The sequence below is a fragment of the Podarcis filfolensis genome (genome assembly GCF_964270895.1).
Source record: "Podarcis filfolensis genome assembly, chromosome: 2".
Taxonomy (NCBI): domain Eukaryota; kingdom Metazoa; phylum Chordata; class Lepidosauria; order Squamata; family Lacertidae; genus Podarcis; species Podarcis filfolensis.
This window is the reverse complement of record NC_139605.1, coordinates 41,065,403-41,079,949: the sequence shown is the minus strand read 5'-3', so window position 1 is coordinate 41,079,949 and position 14,547 is coordinate 41,065,403. Positions and strand designations below refer to the sequence as shown.

Genomic DNA, 14,547 nt, shown 5'->3' with positions numbered 1-14,547 from the left:
GTGGCTGGGGGAACCCAGCCAGATAGGTGGGGTATAATTAATAATTATGTAACAACAACAACAATTTTATTTAAAAGTGGGCCTTTCTTGGCATTCCCTTGAAAAGGGCCGAGTTGTAGAAACCCTAAGTGTGCCTGGTGTTGCACCTATGCAAGGAGGCAAGATCCCGAGGGGCCCCGAATCCTTCCCCCGCCCTCGCGCGCCCCTTCCTCGCTCGGCGTAGCGCAACGGCCCATTTCCGAGGCGGCGCTTTGAAAGGCCCTCCGGGGCGCAGCGACGGGGTGGAACCACCGGGCCGGGCTGCTGACGTCACCACCAGGCCCGGAGCAGGAGCTGCGACGCCGCCGAGGAAGGCGCGAAAAGCCCGCGAGCCGCCCCTCCTTCCCCTTCCCACCCCGTCACGCGAGAGCGGAGCGCAGGCACGAACACCCTCGCTGAGGCGAAGAGCACTGCGGGTTCCGACGTGCGAGTCCACACACCGGGCGCCGTTCCGGGGCGAAAGTCGCCCTCCTTGCCAGCAGCTCCGCAGTCCGCGTTTCTTTCCCGCGGCAAAGGTAGTCGCCGCCTTTTTCAGCCCTTAAAGATATCCCACAGGTAAGGAAGTTGTCCTCTCTCTCCCTTCCCCACCCTCCGTTGTTTCAGAGCTGCTCCTTTTTTCCCTTTTAAACCAAGAGCGGAGATTCGTGGGGAGGGATAGTTTTCCCCTCTGTAATAATGCGTCTTTGTCAAATTGCCCGTTCTGATGATGACTTTTTACTGGCTCAAATTTCAGTCTTTAAAAAAAAAAAAAAATGCAGGAAAGCTGTTACAGTGGTACCTCGGGTTACATACGCTTTAGGTTACATACACTTCAGGTTACAGACTCTGCTAACCTAGAAATAGTACCTCAGTTTAAGAACTTTGCTTCAGGATGAGAACAGAAATCGTGCTCCGGCGGCACGGCAGCAGCAGGAGGCCCCATTAGCTAAAGTGGTGCTTCAGGTTAAGAACAGTTTTAGGTTAAGAACGGACCTCCGGAACGAATTAAGTATTTAACCCGAGGTACCACTGTATTTGCCACAAGGAAGTTAAATGTTGGCTAGAGGGGTCGCAGAAGAGCTGGATTAAGGGTTTTTTGGGGGGTCTTTGCTGCAGCAGAGATAGGGCAGGTACCCACATCTGAACTTTTTCAGGAAGGGAGCCTATAATGATAGTGAGCTCTGAAGCTCTAGGTCTTACTGACAAATTAAAATTTAACATCACATGCTCCAATAAGCTCTTAACGTGAATGTGAAATTGCTGATCTTCTAACAAAAGTATGTGGCTTTTTTCTACTTTGGGCGTTAGTACCTGAGAACTAGAAAGTGGCTAATGTAGCAACATTTTTAAAAAAAACAAAGAGGGATGTAAGGGGGAATCTAGGAAACTGTAGGCAGGTTAGCTTCTGTGTGAATGAGTGTAAAGGAAAATTTAAAATAGAATTATCCAACATATAGAAGAAGAAATCTTGCTGAAGAAAAATCTGCATAGTTTTTGCACATGTTAAGTCCTTTTAGAATTGTTTTAGAGTGTCAGCAAACATGTGGATGGGGTGAACCAGTAGATATTGTGTACTTTCAAAAAGCTTTTTCCAGAGTCCCTCACCAAAGGTTCATGAGTAAGCTTAGCAACCATGATACCAGAGGACAAGTATCCTTATTGAGTACTAACTTCTTGAACAACCAGCAGAGAGTTGGAACAAATTGGCAGCTCTTAGAACAGAGGGATGTATGAAGTTGGGTTGTTGGCATCTGTCTGTCTTGAGAAACAATGGACTGTGCCTCTGGTGGTGAGATCAAACCATTGGAGAATCACAGCACCTGCTGCAGCTGCAGAGACAGGTAGCTTGTAACTTGCTGCATCCCAAGTTTGTTTTTGCTACATTAGCAGCACCGAAGTGGCCTCTCTGGGGCACAAGCCTGGACACTGTGAATAGAGGTCCTGGGCTGCCCACACTACAAGATCCCCCTCTCAACCCATCCTGGAATGATCTCTCCAGGAAGGCTTGGGATTCTATGAAAGGTGCACATCAAGGGCACATGGAATACTAGGATATACTTCTCTGTGTTTGCATTTCTAGAACTGAGACATTGGAGATTGCAGGGGTGTCAGCCAGATTCATAGGCCTTTGGTCTGAGTACATCTGTTTTTTGCAGGCCACTGAAGAATGTGTGGGCGAACAGCTGTTGTACTGGGAGCAGATCGTATCCGCCGTGCCTGTGAATACCGTGATAATCAAGGAAAGAGAAGGTGTCCAGAATGGAAAAATGCTGACAAATATAGTCCATCCTACAATAAGAGCCCACAGTCTAATAGCCCTGTGCTTCTCTCCCGACAACACTTTGAAAAGGTGAACCCCCCAAATATTAGATTTGTGCTTAACATAACTTTCTGTTCAGCTACTTTTACATGTATAGGTGCTTTATGTTAGCTTTGCGAGATCAAAATGTCACAAATAAGGGGAACTGTGACTGTCTGCTCAGTGGAGCATTTGTGTTCCAAAATTAGAGACATCTGTTATATTCTGTAAGTCTAATCATCTAGAATAGAGAGCTTCTGAAGAAGCAGTCTTTCAGAGTAAGACATTTATCACTCTTTGCTTTATACGTGAGGCCAAATTTTGACCAATCCATCTTTATTTAAGACAGAGATGTGGAACTTGTGTTGCTGGACTCCAACTCCCATCAGACCCAAGTTGCATGGCCAGTGGTCAGGAATCCTGGGAATTTTCATTCAACAATGTATAGAGAGCCACAGGTTTTCCCATCCCTGATTTAGGGCATTATGGTCAATGTTGCCTTCATCAATGACTCCAGCAATGAAGCATGGTTGTAATAATCTTTAGTGTTCACTGTGTTTCCAGTATTGCTGAGGGGATGTTTCCTTGTTTCCAAGACTACCAAACCATCTTTCAGCAAAATACAGTTTTGGTATATCAGTGGGGAAATGGTGTGAAGGTGTCGCATTCATATGAGATGTTAACTGCAGCAGCCCTCTATAGAAACTTCCCACTATCCAGCAGTGTGTTGAGTTGGATGTTCTCAGTAGCACTAGATCCAGCTGACCCCCGTCATGCCATTTCATCTTCATAAGCTCTTGACTAGTGTTGATAGCAGCCCTAGTAAAGGAGCCAAGACTGAAGTCTTTCTATCCAGGCATTGTGACGGCATCACACAGGTCTTTTGCAATACATAAATCATTTTCTTTTCCTTCTGCATCGCCCTATTTTTTTCAAATAAAAGTTAGATTTAAAAGTTTAATAAATATGCATACATTCATCTTTATATGTACAGTGGTACCTCAGGTTATGTACCTAATTCGTGCCGGTGGTCCGTACTTAACCTGAAATTGTTCTTAACCTGAAGCACCACTTTAGCTAATGGGGCCTCCCACTGCTGCCGTGCCGCCAGAACACGATTTCTGTTCTCATCCTGAAGCAAAGTTCTTAACCTGAAGCACTATTTCTGGGTTAGCAGAGTCTGTAACCTGAAGCGTATGTAACCCGAGGTACCACTGTAATAAAGTAAAGGTAAAGGTACCCCTGCCCGTACGGGCCAGTCGTGTCTGACTCTAGGGTTGTGCGCCCATCTCACTTAAGAGGCCGGGGGCCAGCGCTGTCCGCAGACACTTCCGGGTCATGTGGCCAGCGTGACAAGTTGCATCTGGCGAGCCAGCGCAGCACACGGAAACGCCGTTTACCTTCCCGCTAGTAAGCGGTCCCTATTTATCTACTTGCACTTTGATGTGCTTTCGAACTGCTAGGTTGGCAGGCACTGGGACCGAGCAACGGGAGCGCACCCCGCCACGGGGATTCAAACCGCTGACCTGACGATCGGCAAGTCCTAGGCGCTGAGGTTTTACCCACAGCGCCACCCGCGTCCCTCCACCACTGTAATACAATCACTAAATAACAATTCTGTATACTGAGAAATTACTAATAATTACAAAGCTTACATTTCATTTAACTCAATCATAGGCCTGGGAAGTGAGAGATAGAAACCCTTCCATCAGCCAGAGATGATTATTTATCTGTAATGGAGCATTACAGTCTAAGCAGGCTTCTCTGCACTACCTTGTTTCCACAGGGTGCTATAATTGTGTGTGGTGGTGGTGTTTAAAAAACAAATTCCTGCTCCAGCACACAGACAAATACAATATTGGATTGGTGGTTAATTATGTTTTCTGATTTGCAATAAAGCTGAGTTCTCAAATCTTGGAAGATAAGCACTTGTTCTGACATGATTTCACTCACAGTACAAGAGTAAAAAAGGAAAAAAGTGAATTTTAAAATAATCTGTGTCTCAAAATAGTATAAATGCACAAACCTGAAGCCCCCGCCCTGTCACCTTTTCAAACCAAAAATTTGCAATCCATTTCCTCTTTCATTTTCCTGCCTAGACAGGAAGCTGCCCTAAGTGCTTGTGGTTTATTAGTTCTTTCTCAAATGCACATACCAAAGGTATCTTGCCCTTGTTGGCCAGAGGAGCACAACATAATTGCCTTGTCTAGGCAGAAGAAGAGAGTGTATATGCAGCAGTATCAGGTAGATTTCAAAACAGCAGGGAGGTCAGCAAGTTGGAGGAGTGAATGGGTGTCTGGAGTCCTCAGTACATTGCTCTTCTACCACGGATGTCAATAAACATTTGCTACACTGTATTCCTTAACAAACAAGTTTCAGTGGTATTTACCATTAAGGAAAAGTTATCATACATATTGATTCAATATTGAATTAGCGCTTGTGCTGTATTTTCTGATGTTTACATGTGTATGCATGCTTTAAAATCTCAGACCAGTAAGACTATTTTGGTATTTGTTTTCATTGAAACCATTTTAAAAGTTGCCCTTGGGATAACACCGAAACTGAATTTGAATAGAAACTGGCAAACAGAGAAATGAAACCCGTTGGTCTGTTTCAATTGTTTCAACTGAGAAAAATGAAAGAAATGACTCATAAAAACCGGAAGGTACATTATGAAGAGGGTAAAATAGCAGATTTCAAATTCTGACAGCACAATCCTACGCACGTTTACTAAAAATTAAATCCCACGATGTGTTCTACTTGCCTGTTTTCAAATGGTATTTTTTAACGTGGCTTGCCTGGCTATAACTCATGTCTAATTTACTTCAGCAGGACCCTTGCATTTTGCTGGTTCCTTCTATAACTATTGTAGTCATAGAGTAGGGTATCATCACAACACAGAATTAGAGAAATGAATCCCAGAGCTGTTATAAAGTGATAATTAACTTGCTGCCGTCTTTTTAAATATAAAACTTGGTATTTTTGTCAGTAACTGACTTGATTAGAATCACTTTGCTTATATAATGAGAGACAATGTAGAAATCTAGTACACCCTTTCACCTCAATCTACCTAGAAGGTACAAGTGCATAGAAGTTTGCTTCTCTAACTGGATAAAGAGCTGCTTGTGCAAACAGGCGCTCCACACACGTTTCCCAAATCCGAACACCAGGAGCTGTGCACCCAGTCCCTTTTAGAAAGGTAAAAACCTCTCCAGTTTGGAAAGGTGAACTTATCAACCATTTTCTGCATTCCAACAGGATTTTTCAGCAGGAATTTTGCTGTTTTCTGTGTTCACACTGTGCACACTGATTACTCTGAAATCTTCTTTCTGTGTTTTTGGATGCTTCTCAATATTTCTTCCTGTTTCCACTTTATTAAAGGATGCCAACTCTTCTGAACGTGTCCTTGTAGCTATGCGTTGGGGGCTGGTTCCATCCTGGTTTAAGGAAGCTGACCCATCTAAAATGCAGTATAACACTGCAAATTGTCGGAGTGATACCATGATGGAGAAACTTTCCTACAAGGTTAGTTTTTGTGTAGCCTTCCATTTGAAAATAAACTTTTTTTCCCCTTAAAGTCTGTCTCCTCCTGGCCATGCTCTTTACGGTATGTCTTTTGAGCTATACACCAAAAGTGAAGCTTTTTCCTAGAGGTATTCATAACAGTTGCCTTGCCGCACCAAATGTAAACAATTCTGAACTGCATGCTGTGAACACAGCATCATGATTTTCCTGAAAGGGAAGAGCCCAGCAGGTGATAGCATTTCACATGCTGTGCTTGACAGAGCAGCTTCAAGATAACTGGCTGTTTGGTATCTGTGCAGGTTCGATTAGAGAAGAACATAAGTAATGTTGCTGGTATGGGAGGCTTTGGGAAATACAATAGCAGAAGTGGAAGTCTATGAAAACTCACTGGAAAAACGGTTTGCTCTGGATACTGTCACCTCTTTCCATTTGCATCCCACCAACTTCATGCACACAAATGGAGGTCTCTTGGGGGGGAAGCAAAGGGTCATGAAGAAGTAACATGCATCCGACTGAGGAAATGAGAGATCACATTGGAAAGTTAACCCTCCTTGTTTCTCTGTAACTCATTTATTCATTCATTCTGTCATATTTCTTACCCACCTTTCACCAAAATGTCCCAAGGCAGGCAACAATATAATCATACCATTATAAAAACAGGTAAACAGTTTCAAACAAAAACAGCTCAGTATAGATTAAACAAAATGGTGGGTCCTCAAAAACCAAATACCCTCACTATCAAAGTAGAGTAAAGAGGTATGTATTCAGCATATAGCAGAAGCTACATGCTAAAAATGCTAGACACACCTCTGCGGAGAGAGAGTTCCACAACAGAGAGGGGCCCACTTCTGACCACCTTTTCCTGCACTTTTGAAGGATGGTGGAACTATCAAGAGAGCCCCTTCTGCCAACCTTAACACCTGGGAGTCTTTTCCTCCAGCAGCACAAGTCATCATCTAACTATGTGGAAGAGCCCCCTCAAGGGCATGTTGCCATCACACAGCAGTTTAGTCAATATTTAGGAGAGGAAACCTCATTGTTCCTCTGACTTTGTAAATCTCTCATTTTCCAGCCTATAAACACATTCCATACTTCAACACTTCCTTTTTATTTCTGAGCACAGTAAATGCCCTAAAATGGCTAAACCCCTTGACTCAGTATTATGTAGAAGTTGGAATAGGTCATGGATAAGCTTTTCTCAAAGCATGCTAGACAGTGCCTTTCAGCACGTAGATGGGTGTCTTTCTCTGGTCATTAAGTAGCATTCTCAAACACTTGTTCATTAATGTTGGATTTGGGATGCAGGCTTGAACCTTTTTTCAGTTCTCTGAAATTGATCATGGTATTGACCCATCCCAGGAAGAAATCATTTGCTAGAGAGGCGTTGCAAGGCTGTCTTATGTGAAATGATTTCACCAGTGAAAGTGCCTTAGGACTCAGGAAGTGTGAGTCGCATTGGTGCTAGGAATAGAAGAGCTTTCATATCAACGGTTGGTGCATCTGACTCCTGAGAAACTGGAGAATTTGCACCATGCAAATACAAATTTAATTAACAACAACAGAATGTGAGGTGGTATGGTGCTTGTTGGCAGCAAGGCTGTTTCTCCCCAGTTTCTCCACCTGCTTCACAGCTCCTTTTGAGAGCCTTTGAATGCAGCTCAGCTAGCTTTGTTGCCAGATTCTTCCGTTCCAAAACACAACACTGAACTGCCTCTTACTATGTTGCTGTCACAGTCTGGGCTCTTAAGAGCAGAACTGAGCAAAGTGCACTGGGCCCTTTCTTTTCCTCCAGTGACATAGCCTTGCTGCAATTGCACATGCTCCCAACTTTTTGTGAGAATTTTATGTGATGCTCCAATAGTGTGATTCCTGTCAGCTCTTCCATCCGAATTTCTCTGACTACTTCTCAGAACAGGAGCATGGCAAACCTTGGGGATTCCTCCCTGTTGCTCTCCTACCTTTTCTATGTTACAGGTGTGTGTTCCTCTTTTAATAGGTGGCTTTGTTTTCATAAAAATTCAACTTTAGAAATGTATTACATTCTATCCTAAAAATAAGATTTGTCCTCAAATCTTCATGTAGAGGCACAAATAAGACACATAAGAGACCTTGTGGGAAAGTGGCCTAAACTCTCATCTACACTTCTGGCAGGGATGAGTAGAGGCTTGTGTAAGGAAGGCCACTTTAGGATACATCTCTGAGATCAGTAAAAGCATCTGTTAGGCTGATAACGCGAGTTAATTAGAAAGGTGTAACAGCTAGAATCAGAGGAGAGAAAAATACAAATAAGCACTCTAAAGGGATAGTAAGGATTCTTAAGCATGACTTGTAAGTGGAAAGCTCAGAAACACTCATTAAGGAGCAGAATGATAGGGGATAGGGGAATTGTTCCTCACACCCCGTATATGTAGAAACCGTTGTAATAATATCCCCAAAAAGCACCTGAGCTGCACCAGGAACTAGCACAATTGTAGGACTGTTGCCAATCACCACCATTTTAGAATCCCTGTTGTGTTAGGAATGTCATTGGGTCAATAAGTGTAGATGTAGTAATTAAATTTCTGTTTCCTTTCAAGGACTGTAGTGAAAACAAATGAGTCTGTCAATGTTGTCAACAGCTCCATGTGAATTCACATTTGCTCTGAAGATCATTTCTTAGAATCCTATGTGATACTATTAAAGTTGTCCCACCCCAAATGTTTGTTTTTAATTATTTGACGTTGCTATTTGCATGAATTAACTTGCTCCCACTTCCCTACATCTCCCTCCCTCCCTCCCTCCCTCTCTCTCTCTCTCTCTCTGAAAAGGGGCCTCTGTTAAAAGGCAAACGCTGTGTTGTGCTGGCTGATGGCTACTACGAATGGCAACAACAAAATGGGCAGAAGCAACCCTACTTCATTTACTTCCCCCAGACTGAGGATAAAAAGGTACAACAGCAATACGTTCATATTTAATGCTGAAGTGCTCATTGGCTCTTTAATTTTCATTTACTTTCCCTCGAACTCTTAACTTGCTTCAGAAGGTTTTGGCTTTATTATTTTGGTCAGACTGCCTTTCCCCATGAAGCAAGGCCACCCAAGGGTAGCTGTTGCTGAAGATCATACGATTCTGTTCTCCTTTGGCCCTGCTGAAAGTTCAGCATAACAGTATGTCAGAATTGTTCATCTTTTATACATGTAATTTTTATTATTTCATTTCTGAATCTCTTCCCATGAGGCATCCTGAAGCAATTTACAATATTTAAAGTGTTTTTGCATTGCCATTCAATTCAAAATTCCCAGGACAGTTTAAAATAACTGAATTCTTTTAGTTACTAAAAGAGTACAATAGAATGCTAAAAGCAATTGCAGCAAAGTGCAGAATACACCACAGGTTAAACCCATAGGGAGAAATGGGTATTTGCCTTGCACCTAAAAAGAAACAAAAAGGCAAACCTCCCTAACGTGAGAACACCTCTCTCCCATAGCCACCCAGAGGCAGATTTAGTGGTGTGTGACCAATTCATTTGCACTGGGCATGGAGTCTCAAGGGTGCTGCAACTATGATGTAGAATGGAAGGGGGGAGGCACTGAATTTTGGCATTGCACAGGGTGCTGCTGAAATTTGAAACCCCAAGATTTGCCACTGTAACCACACAACTCACTACAGATCATGAAGGGAACCAGAAGAAGACCTCTGAGAAGATACTGGCAGGTTGAGGTGGGAAATGTTTACTTAAGTAGCCCAGTCCCAAGCCATGCAAGGGTTTAAAGGTAAGCACCATCAGTTTAAATTGTGTGCAGAAATAGACCAGAATCCAGTGGATCTCTTTAAGAACTAATGAGTAGTGGTTACAATTCCTGGTTCCCAGTTCGTAGCCAGGCTGCTATGTTCTGAACGAAAAGCAGTCCTGAGAGTCTTCAAACACAGCTGCATGTACAACATGTTACTGTAGTAAAAGGTTACCAGGGCATGGATAAGTGCAGGTGGTTTGTTTTATCCCAAAGGGGTGCAGCTAGTGTACCAGCTTTAGTGGATGAACAGGCTCCATGCTGTTGCGACCACTTTATCCTCTAGCACAGGGGTAGCAAATGAGGTGTCCTGCAGATGTTGTTGGACTCCAACTCCTATAACGCCAGCATTGCCAGTGGTCAGGGCTGATGGGAATTATAATTTAGTAAAATATGGAGGGCACCACACTGGCTACTCTGCTCTGGTGACATTGCTAGAGCAATGGACATTTCTAACTAGATCAAAGCACGTTGGGAGCTGACTAGAACACAAGTGGCAGAAGTCTCTAGGGAAATGTCACTGACTGTACTCCCGTTATTGAGCTTACTCTGGTTGAGCGTAGGAAATACTTCTCTGCACCTTTGAATCCTTGGGGTCCTATCTAGAAGAGCTTTTCTGAGTGGCTTAGTGTCTATTCCAGCTTGGCCCACTGGGCGATGTTAGTGACATGTTTGTTAAGCACTTGTTAAGGATGATGTTTCTCATATCTGCCTCAGCCTAGATTCTACTGATTCAGCAGTTCAGTCTATTGATGTGTCCAGAGCACCATCTAGTCTTGGGTTAAGGAATCAATTTCACATATTGAAGTCTGAGGACGTGGAGAAAAGCAGCCTATGAGTGTTTTCTCAGCTTGTGCCCTTAGCGTATTACATCTAGTAGGAGAGGGATAATCTGGGTCTAGGAAGTAATAAAATTGCTTGTTATAAAGATTCCCGTCTGCCTTGAAGGAGGTAGTTGTGATGCCATTCTTAAAGGAACCCTTCTTGGACTCCAATAACTGCAGTAACTATTAGCCAGTTGCAAAGATGCTTATGAAGTGTTGCGATGCAACTCCCGACAATATTGGATGAAAAAGACCCTGTGGATCAATTTTGATTTGGTTTCATGAATGGTTTTGGCACAGAAACAATTTTGGATAACATTCACTGGGAGAAGGACATGCCCACTGAGATTCTTCTGTATATCTCAGCAGCTTTCAGTACTATGGACCATACTATTATTCTTGATTGGTCTTCTGAGTCGGGCACAGTGTGTTTCTGTCAGGGTCAGCCCACTCATTAAGTGAGGTGAAGCAGCCACCTCGGGCAGCAGAAACCCCCGAGCTGATGCCTGACCTGCCTCTATCGCTGGTGGAAAAGCAGCCCCAGCATCAGCACTGACTTCCCACAAGATCTTGTGAGATTTCATCTTGCCATAAATTGGCACAGATGCTGGCACAGCTTCTTCAGTGGTGGAGGCACTGGAAATGTGTGGTGCAGGGACAGGAGGCATGGCAGAATGGCATGGCACTTCCTGCTTTGCCTCAAGTAGCGAAACAGGGCTTGCTGCCCCTGGTTTCCGTGGTTCTGCTTGTAGCTGAAGTGCCAGTTTTAGGACTTCTCAGCAGCAAAATGGCATCTGTGCTGTGGGGTCCTGCTGGGCTATTGTAAACACACAACTTGTGTTCAACACTAGAGTCTTTTTTACATCAAATGAAAGTGAAATCATGGAAGTGTTGAATTGCTGCCTGGAGGCAGTGATAGTCCTTATGAGGCCGATAGTCCCAATGAGGGCTAACAAATTGAAACTTAATCCTGACAAGATGGTAGTATTGTTGATGGGTGGTTCATCTATCTAGGGAGGTGTATTGAACCTTCTCTTGAAGGGGTTGTGCACTTGAAAGATTTACATTTTTAAAAAACACGATTCCTTAACTTTGCAGCTCAGCAAGCCAGATGTGGACGGTGAGGATGAAGATTCAAAGGACAGGAAGTTACTCACCATGGCTGGTATTTTTGATTGTTGGGAGCCCCTTGATGGAGGAGAAACATTGTACAGCTATACCATCATCACAGTAAATGCTTCAAAAGATTTAAGCTCCATCCATCACAGGCAAGGGAGAATAGCTCAATAAGTGTTTGGTGAAAATCATATTGTACAGTGGAACTAGTTGAGAATAAGGCTGCTTAAGTCTCAATTCCCATCACTTCTGTGTACCAACTAGTGTGGCATATGATTTTTATATTATATTAAAAAATAATCACACCTCTCTCTATATATAATATATAACTTTTAAAGGAAGGTCAGAGAAATACCCCCCCCCCAAAAAAAACTCCTTTGTCCTCTTAGAGAAGAGGATCTGAATAGAAGTTACTTGTTCTAAGTGACAGGATTTGGCTTATAAAGAATTATGTTTATACTATATTTTGTGGTTGTCATTTGAATTATTCCAAAACGGTTACCTGGCTTCGTCATTCAGACCCCTTGAAAAATAGGGCCTCTTTTGAATGATTGTGCTGCAAATTCATGCAGATCTTAGTTGCTGAATTCTCCTTCCTTTAGCTCCATCTAATATTAGGAATCTGATTCTTATTGATGCTTCAACTGTGGTGTGTGTCCCCCCCAAACCATAACATGCTGTAGACTAATTTGGGTTATTCTATTCACTGAGCTCTGTATTGTTTAACTTGTTTAGAATGCCAGCTGTCTTGGATGGGGATGAGGCAATCAGAAAATGGCTTGATTTTGCAGAAGTACCCACACAAGAAGCTGTTAAGCTTATCCAACCCACAGAAAACCTTGCTTTCCACCCAGTCTCAACCATAGTGAACAATTCCAGAAATAATACACCAGAATGCATTGTACCCATTGAACTGGAGATCAAGAAGGTAAGATTTGGGATTTTAAGGTTTGGGAAAATGGGTAGGGTTATTATTCTCATGTCATATTTAACTTCAACTAGGGCTACATTCACACCATACACTTAAAGCACCATGATACCAATCCAATCCAAATCACTTTATTGTACTAGCCATTGGCCATGACAGAGCTGAATGAAAAATAAATACAAGCTAACAGGGTGTCGCACCACACTACGATACCACTTTCAGCAGTCATGGCTACCCTTAAAGAATTATGGAAACAATAGTTTGATAAGGATGCTGAGAGTTCTTCCCCTCACAGAGCTACAATTCTCACAGTTGCCTAGGAAGAGGAATTGATTGTTAAAACACTCTGGGTATGGCTCAGGGAGGAGAAATAGGGATCAAATAACAGCTCTCAGCACCCTTAACAGACTACAGCTACCAAAATCCTTTAGGGGAAGCTGATTGTTTAAAGTAGTATCACAGTGCTTTAAAGGGGTGCTCCAAAAACCATGATGGTAATAGGTAGATTCTCTAAACTACTCTCATCATTCCTAATCAACCTTTAGTTCATGATAGCGGTATACTTTTCTAATGGTCCTTGTTCTCTGTCTCCTAGGATACCAAAGTTAGTGCAAGCAGCAAAATAATGATGAACTGGTTAAAAAACAAATCTCCCAAGAAAGAAGATGATGGTGACGGCTTACCAAGATGGTCCAGCCAGTTTATCCAAACCACGCCACCTAAAAAGACCAGTTCAAACTTAATACACCAGTGGCTCAAGAAGGAAGATGGAGAACCTTCTGCAAAACATCCCAAAATTCAGTGACTTATTGTTACTTGCACTTTATTCTTAAAACACATTTGGCAGTTTCTCCTGAACTGAATTTGCGGAGTGGGATTGCAAATATTCTGACTATGTGGGCCTTGACATTTAACACTTTTTCTTGTCTGTAGTACAAACTGGGGTGTGCATTTTATGTACAGTGTTGCTATTCCCCTGCCAAACTTGGGAGAGCAACTGTACTTCAAATATGAGAGACACTTAATATATTTCTCCTCCTAGGAGAGAGACAAAGATTCTGCAAGGCATGTTTCTTGTCCTGGTGTTCATCCAGTACACTTATTGGATTCTTTGGAGAGAACAGACCACTGTTACAACTAAGAGCTCCTGTTGCAAAAATAAAAATAAGTGTATTCTTAAAGCATTATGAATATCTTATGTTCATCTTATGAGGCGTGGGATGTCTCCTTCACATACTTTGTAAGTATGAGCTGTATTAGTTGGAAACTGCTGTGGTGGTATGTCTGTAGCTACTGTTTTAATTATAACTGCCCAAATTTGTGATGAGAAAATGAATAGCAAAAATTCAGTACACTGGCATTGTAGAAGGAATGAGAGTTTGGGCCTATTTTTCTGACATCAGACTTACTCATAGTCGGAATTGTACGTGTTTTCATGTTTTAAGCAAGGTTGCCTGTTTCAACAATAAGAGATACTTCTTTTGGTTTAGTTTCTGGCTATCAGTGTTCTTGGCATATCAAAGGATTATTTTGTAACCTCTCTTTTTAGTACCATTGAGCTGCTCTGGTACTCTGCTGTGTTGAACAACACCTGCTAAAAATTGATCTTCTAAAAGGGACAAAGCACATGCTGTGATGTTTGTGCTCTTAAGTTTTGAATAAGCAGGTGCAAATCTTACTAAAGCTCACTATTTGAGCACAGTTTAGCAGAAGCCAGGCTCTCTGGAAAAACATTCATTGCTTTTATTTAAATAATGGTTGTAAAAAATAAAATGCGTTTCTATCTCGTTATTTTTTTGTGCATTGCCCAATTCCAGCTAATCATCAAAACACTCGTTTAGGCTACAGTGTTTACTCAGAAGTAAATCCCACTTACTCCAAGGTAAGTGAGGTTAGGACTGCAGCCTCAGAGGCACTGAACAATATGTCTTTCTTGTCTTGAAGCCTATAACAATGAGCATTAGCACATGAATTTGTAAGCACTCTGGCTACGTTAAGAATTAATGCTGTAAGTGTATCATGCTAGCCCATGAGTGTTTGCAACATTTTATAAGTTCAGTACAGTGG

General features: G+C 42.5%; 1 protein-coding gene across 2 annotated transcripts; it reads left to right on the top strand.

Moving 5' to 3' along the window:
• Positions 1-250: 250 nt before the first annotated feature.
• Positions 251-14,271, top strand: HMCES (5-hydroxymethylcytosine binding, ES cell specific). 2 transcript variants are annotated; one of them, XM_083603117.1, is made up of 7 exons: positions 251-594; positions 2,175-2,368; positions 5,699-5,842; positions 8,650-8,769; positions 11,535-11,704; positions 12,288-12,480; positions 13,076-14,271. In XM_083603117.1, the coding sequence occupies exons 2-7, from the start codon at positions 2,186-2,188 to the stop codon at positions 13,283-13,285; spliced, it is 1,020 nt and encodes a 339-aa protein (XP_083459243.1). In that variant the 5' UTR covers positions 251-594; positions 2,175-2,185; the 3' UTR covers positions 13,286-14,271. The 2 variants fall into 2 exon arrangements, with proteins under 2 accessions (XP_083459243.1, XP_083459244.1); XM_083603118.1 differs by having other exon boundaries at positions 283-594; positions 2,099-2,368.
• Positions 14,272-14,547: the final 276 nt, after the last annotated feature.

What these genes read in the sequence shown, in the direction of transcription:
- HMCES (XM_083603117.1), top strand. Translation starts at nt 2,186, where the DNA reads ATGTGTGGGCGAACAGCTGTTGTACTGGGAGCAGATCGTATCCGCCGT. An exon ending in CCCGACAACACTTTGAAAAG is followed by an intron (nt 2,369 to 5,698) that starts GTGAACCCCCCA and finishes ACTTTATTAAAG; the next exon opens with GATGCCAACTCTTCTGAACG. An exon ending in TTGAACTGGAGATCAAGAAG is followed by an intron (nt 12,481 to 13,075) that starts GTAAGATTTGGG and finishes TCTGTCTCCTAG; the next exon opens with GATACCAAAGTTAGTGCAAG.